This window comes from Danio aesculapii, chromosome 5 (assembly GCF_903798145.1).
Source record: "Danio aesculapii chromosome 5, fDanAes4.1, whole genome shotgun sequence".
NCBI lineage: Eukaryota > Metazoa > Chordata > Actinopteri > Cypriniformes > Danionidae > Danio > Danio aesculapii.
This window is the reverse complement of record NC_079439.1, coordinates 20,186,318-20,197,488: the sequence shown is the minus strand read 5'-3', so window position 1 is coordinate 20,197,488 and position 11,171 is coordinate 20,186,318. Positions and strand designations below refer to the sequence as shown.

The window sequence follows — 11,171 nt, the reverse complement described above, 5'->3', positions numbered from 1 at the left end:
TACCAGTTTGAACAAGCAGCAAAAATATTTTTGAGTGTATTTTTGAGTGTAGATAACCCTAAACTGCCCCAAAATATGGAAGTGAGAGGATGTGAATGTTGCACAACCAAAAAAGCAGCAAGTAATATACACCACAAATCTAATTCTACACCAAATTAATGCATTCCAAATCAAAATGCACAACCACTAAACACAAATATGCTGTCTGCATTACAAAGAAACCAGTCCTGGCTCCACTGGATTGATTTTTAACACAGGTCACCTCATTAAAAGCAGGGGTCAAGCGAATGAAATGGCCGGGCGATTCTGAACAACAACCTGGACAAGACTGGACCTGCCAAACCTGGATCAGATTCCTCAAGAGCAACTTCTAAAACAAAAAAAACAAAAGAGAGAGAAGAAACACTATAACTGACACGCTCCTGCAGTTAATTATTAATAAACACAACAGAAGAGAGGAAATGACTAAAGAGGAAGAGCCAGAATCACACTAAAGTCACACCGCTTCTTATTAGCAGCACAATGATGTTTTCAGATCAAACAGATTCAGCATTCATTCCTACAGAATCACACAGACAGATTAATTCATAAATAATTTATAAACAAATTCAGAATATCGACTGATCAAAATACATAAACAGCTTTCCACATACTGACAAAACAAATAAACATATGACCAAATGCAGGAATTTACAATAAATACATGCACGTCTACTTTACAGAAATGTTTGGTTGTGCATATTTTACAAATAATAAACAGAACTCCATTACGCCTCAATAAAAGAGAGCATACGAACTACTTGGCACAAGTTAAAAAACAAAGTTTCATACAGTGCATCCCTTTTCATCATCAGTCTGGCACTACCGGTTGGTCAATATTTCTACGTTTTTACTTGCGCTTTTATCCGTTTTGAGACATCTGTGAACAAACTAGGGAAGTAAGCATGATCTTCGGACCAGAAATGAACTAAAAATATCTTTTAGGTTAGACAAAGATGGTGAAAGTGTTTTGGTATTACAGACTTCATCATACATCAGTGAAAAGCACAATGAAGAAAATAAAATGTGCATGTAAATGTGCATATGTGTGACTGTCAATCAAAAGACAGACATCCATTGTACACATCCTGTTAGACCACTCCCCCTGCTAGAAGACTCCTCCTCCCACTCAGAAGGCCACAAAGTGGTTTGGCAAAACTCTCACATCTTCTAAAATCTGATCTTCTTGCACATAGACGTATTTGTAACGTCGCTGATATCTTTCATCCTAATGTGCTCGTAGTAATCCCAAAAGATATCAATGTAACGCTGTGCTTTTTGTGCTCACAGGTTCCCACAACTGTTTTACCGATATCTAAGGAAACAAATTTAGAGAACATAATTTATTTTTTTTAGATTTACAAGGTAAGCCTTTGAGTAAAATGTCAAAACAAAGTCTGAGTTTTATAAATTTGAGCTTTTTTTTTGCAAAATAGATGCACAATTAACAATTTCTTAAAAACTACAAAGTTTTTTTATGTTTCTTGACAGTTGTTTGATGTTCACACCAATAATGACAACTATACACATAACTATAAAGCCTGTTTTACACGGCACGCGAGAGCAGTGTGTGAGCAGAGTGTGTTTTTCCAGTGTCAGTGTTAACAGATTAGAGGGTTCATACCCCATGCAGAAGCAGCGCATCAGCGTGTAGTGTGAGTGTCGCTGAAGCAGTAGTGTTGCAAAAGTTTCGGCGCTGGGTCTATTTTTGCCACGCTGCTCACGTTCAATTGATCAAACCACATTGAATGTAGCCCTTTTGCCTAATAAATGCATCGATAATATCCACTGATTTTTATAGAGTCAATCAAATGAACTTAAACGATTAAAAACGGCAACAAATATTTATTTGGACCTGACCTACAAAACCAAATTTAAAACAATTTTATTATTAGTTTTGCTTAAATTGCACACTATTCACTTGATCATGAATAAATATCATTCAAACTATATTGTATAACTATATTAGAACTTTAGGCCTACATCATGCTGACAATCAAAAACAATATGACATGATATGACAGGCGATTGTCTTCTGACTGAGTGCACCGGAAAAGACATAAATGACACTCCTCATAGAGCTTGAGAGGCAGACAGTTCTTTAGGATCTATATAATTTGTAACATAAAGACTTGCAGGTTAAGGAAACAACATAGGAGGAGGTTGCAGGTAAAAAGTAAAAAACAGTGTATTTTTATATATATAGATAGGTAATTAGAAGGCATAGACAGAGATAGATTGATCTGTGCAACAGACGCCGATCGGCTGCGCGCCACATGCTGCTTCAGCTCTCTATACATACTGCTCACGCTCTGCTCGTGCTTGCGGTGTGAGACAGCCGTAACACCTGTATTGTCTTTATTGATTGACTTTGCACTTTCGAGTCCTGGTTTGTGGATCTCTCAAACTTTGTTTCCTGTTGCTATACTATCCTATCACAAAAAAGGCAAAAAAAAAGAGCCAAAAAACTTGCCAAAATCTTGAAGAAACTGTATTACAGTAGCATCTACATTAAAGCACAACATTATTCTGTTCATCATAAGCATATTGCGCTTTAGCCTTCTGCTTCAGGATAAATGCTTGTGCCGTTTAAATCAGGATGGATTTTGATTGGCTGTCAATGCTATTATTGTTCAATAGCTTAAAACAAATTCTAAAAGTGATTCTGGTGATTTAATAATCATAACCATGGATTTTAGAACCACATTTTTTCTTTGTTGTTACCATTATTGTTATCATCCTTGGTGTGAATGGGTCTGAATTAGATCATTTGTGTAAAACGTAATTGATTAGATAGCTTGCCTACTAAAAGTTTAACAGAGTTGTCAACACCCAGACTGCATGAGGGTTGGAATTGAGATTTCAATCTTTAAACAATTTATCATTCACCTCTAGAGGTTTTGTTAATTTCCATGACCTTTCCATGGCTTGATTGAAATTCCCTGATATTTCCAGATTTTTCCATGACCTTGGGAACGCTGTTCTCAGTGCAAACACTCATCTCAATGAGCAGTTGTCCATCATGAAGAGTCAAGCGGTTACGTGACTCTTTAGGCTATGAATAAACAAACACGCTTTCAGCAACAGTGTGGGTCCCTGTGTGTTCAGTTTCTGAACGCATGTTGCTTGTCAGATACAGTCAAGAAGTCTCTTCCTTTTGTCTCGCATTATCAACATCTCTTTTGTTTCTATGAGTCCACCTTCATCATATTGATCAATAAAAGAGATCTTCAGGCCTTCACCTGCCCTCTTCAACAGGTCTGGTCTCAGATTTTAGTTTGACAAACTCTTTGGCAACCTCATCTGCTGAGCGTTGAGAGAGGATTCGTAGTGCGGTGGTCCCGGTTTCATCTATGTTGATGCGTGGGCCCAGTGGACACCAGCACACGCAGCTTTTCCGGTCTGCTACGTCACGCAGCTGCAGGACAGCGATCCCGACAACCCGGTCCGCCCGGCCAAAACAGTAATCCTTCACAGTTATTTGAATCTCATAGCAGTCCAGACTCACGCCTTTACCCAACACACTGAGACAAAGAGGGGAGATACACATGTGAGTGGATCACATATACTGTGTGTTTTTTAAAAATATATATTTTTAAATAATTGTTTAACATCTAGTAAGTACAGGAAAATGTTGGCTCATTTAAAAGGATAGTAAACCCAAAAATCCAATTCAATCAATTTTTAACTCACTCTGGTGTTCTTTCAATGCCTTATTTCTTTTTTAATCAACAAAAGGGAGACAGTTTAACAAATGTCCTGCTTGTGCTCTACCCTACCGTATATGGTGTCATATTATTTTGATGGTCTGTTTGTTGAATTTAGGTTACATTGAACCTACATGCCAACTAATTCTCATTAGATTGTAAGTAGACTGTTAGGTTGGGGTTAGGGTTGGGTTTGGGGTTAGTGTAAGTTGACATGTGCTTGCAAAGTATCTTATAGTCAGTTAAATGTCTGTTGAAAGAGCAGTGTCAACAGATATTAAGCAGACAGTCTACTAATTCTCAAATGGACCTTCAAAATGAAGTGTTTCAATATTAGTGCAGCTGTTCAAAGAAAGTGTGGTCCTCTGATATCCATACCAATACAAACTCATCATTTGCCTTACAGACATTAGTAAAAAAACAAACAAACAAAAAAAACAACAATTTGTTTTGCTTTTACTCTTTAAAAAAAATGCACCAAAACATTTAAAAGCTTGTGAAGGAAAGGGAAGCCTGTTGACAGAGAATGTATGACTTTTTGCTTAAGTGGCAATGGGAAGAAGCCATTTTACTGGGTATTTTTAATGGGTTTCAGAAGGGATATTTTTGCCCTCACGGTTCTTAGTGTAACTATGTTTAATACTTGGTGCAAAATTATTTGTAAAAGAATCGTTTACTAAGTTAGTGTTTGCTAATTGATGTAATATGATTCCAGAAAATGAGACAAAAATGTCCATAAGGATGCACAAGGGTTAATAAACCATTTAAGATCTCAGCAATTCTGCAGAAAAAGACATTATAAACATAAGTTTAATTAATTCAACATTTTCGATAACACAGGTAAGACTTTGTAATCTAATGTCTATAAATGTCAAAATAAACAAGCAAACAACAATAAAAAGCACTAAAACAAACACTAAAACAAACAAAAAATAAGATAATTTTATTAACTGATTGATTATCTTAGTCGGCTTAGTCCCTTCCAGCTGCAACCAGTGATTGTAATTACAATGCATTTAGGAATTCCCAGTTTCTCTGGATGTATCATTTATAATTATATGTTTGAGTTTAATCGGTTTAGCTGTGTCCTGTAAAATAACCCATTATAATGGTGCTGCTCTGAGGCAACTCAATGGTTTACTCCACACAGATCAGGACGTTCCGTCAAAACAACCAATATGATCTCAGAAAATTTAATGAGAAAGACAAAAATGTCCATAAAGATGCCCAAGGGTTAATAAAACATGAACACATTACTAGAAATCATTGGTATCTCCATCAGTATGAGTAACTTTACTGAATTAAATATGCCCAGAGTCAGTAAATGATAACTAAACCATATTTTGGGTGAACTATCCCTTTAAATAGACAAACATTTACAGATTAAAGTTGTGTTTTTACTCACAATTGAAAGGCCTCGTTGTACTTTGCGCTCCAGCTATTGTTTTTTGATTTAGTTGTGAATTTCCGTTTCTTCTCTGTGAGCATTGGGCCGACTAGGTTAACCTCCACAAATGGACGAAACATCCCCGAGGTCTGCCATTTCATGTCATTTACTGCAATCACTGAAAAAGAAAGAGGCAACACATTTAGTAGGAGTGTTTTCAGCATTAAGAGTCAATTAAACTCTGTTTTTGGTCCCACTTTATATTCCGTGGCCTTAACTAATATGTATTGCACTGGAATTAATAATTTGTTACAATGTTGTGTAAATAGATTGTTTTTGCATTGTACTTATGCTTGACTAAGTACATGCATGTAATTATATCTGTATGATTTCACTGCTGATCCACCCTTTTCATCTTAACCGACCATTAAACCTACTCATACCACCAAACTTGTCCCTGACCCTACTCGTATTTCACCTCAAGGACACCAGAAATGTTCTGCAATACACTGTATTTATATTTTGATGTAAGTACATATTAGTTAAAAACACCTAATGTAAAGTGGGACCCTTTTTTATCTGCTGCAAACTGACCTCTGACGCTGAGTTTCTGCTCTGTGTTTCCAGCTGGGGGCGACAAATCCAGCTGAATCACTCCCTCTCCTATCGGCCGCTCAACTCCAGAGCCTGTCAATCAAACCCCTTCACTTCACTAATACTGTACATTTCATATGGAAATTGCATTTCAGATGAAATCTGTTTTCATTTGTCAAATTTTACCAAACTATTCTGTTAAAAACAGAACAGTTTTCAACACTGATAATAAAAAATCAGCCTTTTAGAATGATTTTGTTACAGTGAAGACTATAGTAATGATGGTGATAATGCAGCTTTGCAATAATAAGAGAGAATATATTCATGAAACCCCCTTTGAAAACTTATTAAACTTAAATTTAAATACATGTGTGACAGATAAAGAGTTTTCAGGCATCCCAAAAATAAATACATTTATGAATTTGGAGCTTTAATTTATTTCCTGAAGATTTAAATGTGGCCCACCTCTGTCAGGTCGAACGTTCTCCTTGGGGGTGATCCTGATGCCCATACCGTTTTGAACTGAAGGGAAATAAAATCATTTTATAAATATATAAAGTCCTGAAAATGACAAATAATTTATGCAGACTGCATGGCCATGTGCAGAAGCTGATAAAAGTCATGTCCTGAACATGTGTGCGTGCGTTTGAATCTCACCCTGAGCATGTTGTGTTGTCACAAATGTCTTGATAAGAGCATCTGTGGTCTGTGTATAGAGAGAGAGAGCGTAGCGCAGTGACGACAGCTCGGGGCTCTTCTCCAGATACACTTTCTTTAAACCGTTTCCACCAGCATGAAAGAACATCTACATGGCAGCAAGTTTGAAAGAGAGAGTAAATTAGCAAGCGCAATTCAGAAAATAAAATAAAACAAAAAAACTGTAATAAACAAAAGAATGAAAAACAGAAAACTACAATTATTAAATGATAAAACTGCAATAAAATAATATATTAAATTAAATAAACTTAAATATTGAAATACATAATATCTATACATAATAATAATGATAATAATATTCATAATATTTTTATATATATATATATATATATATATATATATATATATATATATATATATATATATATATATATATATATATATATATATATATACTTTGGAATAATATATATAATATATATGTATATGTATATATATATATATATATATATATATATATATATATATATATATATATATATATATATATATATATATATATATATATATATATATATATATATATATATCCCAAACTTTGGAATAATTTGCCTCCCTACGTTAGGCAAGCTGCAACCCTTTCTGCTTTTAAATCAAGTCTTAAAACCCATTTTTACTCTTTGGCTTTTAATACCATATGAGAGTCATGTGTCTGTTGAATTTGTCCTTTGTTTTAAATGGTGTATGTGTGTACAGTACTTTGGTAAGCACTTGTTGTTTTTTAAAAGCGCTTTATAAATAAACTTTGACTTGACTATATATATATATATATATATATATATATATATATATATATATATATATATATATATATATATATATATATATATATTATACATAAATACAGTAGATTCATACATAACTATTTGAAAGCATAGCAGATAAGAAAAATAGCTTTAAAGCCTGCCTGAACCAAAGTAGCTGCATACTTTTATTTCTGTATAATGACATACAAACTGAAACAGAATATTAAGTAGGGCCTGGTTTTATCTGTGCATGGGGCGTGGCTAAGCAAATTTTGTTCAATCCATGAAAATGACATCATCAGAGAAGGGCTGCCATTCCAGAGAGATTACTTTCATGGATTAATTATTCACCTTGGTAGGATTGTTCATAAATTCTTTCTTAAACTGGAGCATAAAGTCCTCACTAGGGGCTTAGTAACTACTAGCTAGTTTGTAACTAAATTTGTTCTCACTTCCACATGTTCTTAAGGCAAACCTTAGTTAGTAGGTCGTAAGCTCTCTGCAAAGTCATGCGTAGTTGCATTAAATGACATAACACCCAATAAAAAGCATTTAAATTGTTAAAGTGCTTTAAAATAAAATTCTGCATCTATATATAACTGACCTATGAAAATGAAATGACAAATTACGTTTTTATAGCACATTAAATCCCAGTGAGTCACTTATAACAGACGCACATATCTGCATCGTGAGCCGTGAATGCATGTGAAATACACATGAAGTTATCAAAGCATTAAACTTGAAATTTTTATTATATCTTACACATGTAAGAGAAAACACTCCTTGAAATTAAACGCTTTTAAACCCAAAACAATGCGAGAGTTGGTAGGAAATTAAGGCTGTGAGTAGAGGGAGATCATTCTTCATTAATATTGTGAGCTCCTCTAATGTTATGTAAACTAATCTTGCTGTTGTCTCTTTTCTACCATTATACATGGGGGGGTGGGGGTGGGGGTATAATGGCCGTAAATATTTAGTTGGAACGTAGCGTTACATTTAAACTAAGTTCAGTGGTGCAACAAAAAACATTTATTAGTGCGTAAATTGTAACTTAGTGTCCCTTTAAGTCACAACTAGGCCACACTTTAACTTATGCACTGCTGGTGCAACAGGCCCCTTAAGGCTAACACAATGTACAATAAGAAAATAAACATTGTACATTTTGATTTCATGTGGACTTTAAATAAAAAAAAACAACCTGCAGAAAATATTTTCATAAACAAATATATATATCTTTATATATTTATATATATATATCTTAAAACTGAATTTGAACATGTAGATATAAATAAACAACACAAAAGTAACAACTGGAACAAAAAAAAAAATCCCCAAAAACGCAAAAACACAGCAATACATTTCAGAGAGAGAGAGAGAGAGAGAGAGAGAGAGCGCGAGTGAGAGACAGTAAATTAGAATGAATTTCCTTCTGCAAAATGTACTACTGCTCGCAGAGAGCAACTTATTTTGTCTGACCAAGTGATTACATGTGAAATGTCATGCCTGCGGTGAGCAGCTTTCTCAGACTATTTCTCATATTCCCTCTCCTACCCACACACACTTTCATGACACACCAGTCCCAAGAACCAAAACACTCACTGTGCAGAAAGGTGACGATTCTGTTTTTGAGACAGACAGTCAACAATTTAACACACAGGTGTCAATACTTAGCGACCGCATGAACGTTTAATCTTGCCCGAGGGATGATTCAAAAAATAATATCAAGTAATAATAAGTGAAACTTAAATTGTTTAAATTTATAAGTGTTTTTTTATTGTAACAGTATTTTATTTAAGATGCAATGGACATCTTAGGATATAAAAAACTTGGAGTGTGTGACATAATATCTGACATAATATCTTCTCAATCTAATAAGTATTAAACAGCTTAAAATAAATATTAAATTGTCGAGGAAGACCCACAGACCTTCACTGCATGATAAAGTCTGTTAGAATGACGTTAGACTGACCCAATAATTCATGATATAAAAGGCAGTCTTCTGGCAATCCAGTGTTCATTTATAAATTAATTTATTAATCATTTGTCAAAGATTCAGCAACTCATTCACACTGTCTGTTATTTGCTTAGTTTCTAAATGAATTGGCTGTTTTGAATGAAACATTTGAATTAAGTCAATTAGCGACGTTCCACCACCTGCTGGCCATTACTGCATTTGGTACAGTATTTATTCATTTATTTAGTGCAATGTTTATTCATGTTTATGTATGAAAGGCATAAACCCGTTAAAGTACCACACAAATAACTATATTAAATAATTATCATTATTTAAAAAAAAATAAAAAAAGATGCACACACTTTTATAATAAGCTAGTTTTCTTGTGAATTAAGATACAGTTAGTATGGTTAATAATGAGCAAACTAAGGTTCAATAAATTCTTCCCCCAAACTAATTTAACGCCACTGCCTAAGTGTGTTGTAACACAGACATACACACACACACACACACAAACACACCTTGACTGAGTCCAACGCCACCTCCATGATCACGCACTGCCTTGGGGACAGGCTCTTTGGCTCCGCCCCTCCCTTTAATGAGAGAGAAGCATTAGCCACACCCACACCACCAGGTTATAGATCATATGTTTTAGCCATGTATTTATGATTAATACCTTTAGTTTAGACAGCTCCTTAGCAGCAGTAAGCAGCTGAGCTCCCTATAAAAAACATCACAAAAAATGAATATATCAAACCTCTGCATGCCAGTATTGACTGGAAATATTATGATGTTAAAGTTTAGGAATGCTGTTCACTCTTACACAAGGATTACTTGTGTAATCCTTAAGGCTAAAATGATTCAAATAAAAATAAAAATAAATTTAAAGTAAAATAACAACGTAAACATTTACAAATATGCAAATGACTACACTGAAAACAAACGAATCGTTAGATTTACTAAATTTTTAAGATAAGTGGTTGCAAACAATTTATAGGGGCTAAATTTAAACAAACTGATAAAATTAAGTGATGTTCAATTTAATTATTATCATTATTATTATTTCGGATTTCTCAGCAATTCACAGGAAGCAGATTGTTGCAATATAATCATACAATTTTAATTAATTCAATATTTCCAGTAACAAAAATAATTCTTTGTAAGCTAACAGTTTAAATGTCAAAATAATCAAACAACAAACACAAAAAGCACACACAAATAAAATAAAAAATATAATATATACTTTTTTATTCAGCAACTCGAGAAAACAATATAAAAAATAATAAGACGCAGTTATAATATAAAATTAAATTTGATTAAATTAAAAACCAAACAAAAAATCTAATTACAATGCATTTGGAAATTCTCAGTTTCTCTGGATATCTCAATGAATATATATTTGAGTAAACCATAGGTTTAATAATCAGTTTAGCTGTGTCCTGTGAAATAACTCACTATACTGTCGCTGCTCTGAGGCAACACAATGGTTTTCTCCATACAGATCAGCACGTTCCTCCAGAGGTCCTTCAGCACTCGCTTCAACACAGTCTTGTCACATATGTCTGCAAAGATGCTGAGGCTGCAACACACAGGGCAAACATTACACTCGTCAGTCTGGGGAATTTCCCTAGGGAATTTATGAGATAGAAAATACAGATGGCAGCTTATTATTTCACTTTTCTCTGCTCTTGTTCAGAATGCCAATAATCAGAAACAGGCCCACACGCAGGATGACCCTCAGTTTGAGACAAATGATGTGAATGTGGATTGCAGTAAATGTGGCATGAACTGACTTTGTGTCGAGGAACTCCATCAGCGGCCGCAGTGCGCTGTCAGCGTCGGCTTCTGCTGTGTTACGAGTGTTCTGATTCAGAGGCCCTTTAATCTGATACAGGATCTCTGCCATCTGACGCAGACACACATTTATACGGCCCAGGAAACTATAACAATGAGAAAGTGAGAAAGAAAAGCAGTTCAACACAACAGTTTGATGATTCAACATGAAAAAAATGAAAAAAATTTCAAGA

The 11,171-nt window shown here is 34.4% G+C and overlaps 1 protein-coding gene across 1 annotated transcript in view; it reads right to left on the bottom strand.

The window, feature by feature from the left end:
• Nucleotides 1-2,520: 2,520 nt before the first annotated feature.
• LOC130228970 (protein unc-13 homolog B-like) overlaps nt 2,521-11,171 on the bottom strand; it is a 69,234-nt gene continuing 60,583 nt past the window's right edge. The window contains exons 24-32 of the mRNA XM_056457496.1: nt 10,938-11,084; nt 10,600-10,723; nt 9,821-9,865; nt 9,666-9,737; nt 6,385-6,532; nt 6,193-6,249; nt 5,728-5,820; nt 5,152-5,311; nt 2,521-3,563 (exon numbers count right to left, since the gene is read on the bottom strand). Of these exons, the coding sequence (XP_056313471.1) occupies nt 3,278-3,563; nt 5,152-5,311; nt 5,728-5,820; nt 6,193-6,249; nt 6,385-6,532; nt 9,666-9,737; nt 9,821-9,865; nt 10,600-10,723; nt 10,938-11,084 (1,132 nt within the window). The 3' untranslated portion in view covers nt 2,521-3,277. The remainder of the gene's footprint in view (nt 3,564-5,151; nt 5,312-5,727; nt 5,821-6,192; nt 6,250-6,384; nt 6,533-9,665; nt 9,738-9,820; nt 9,866-10,599; nt 10,724-10,937; nt 11,085-11,171) is intronic.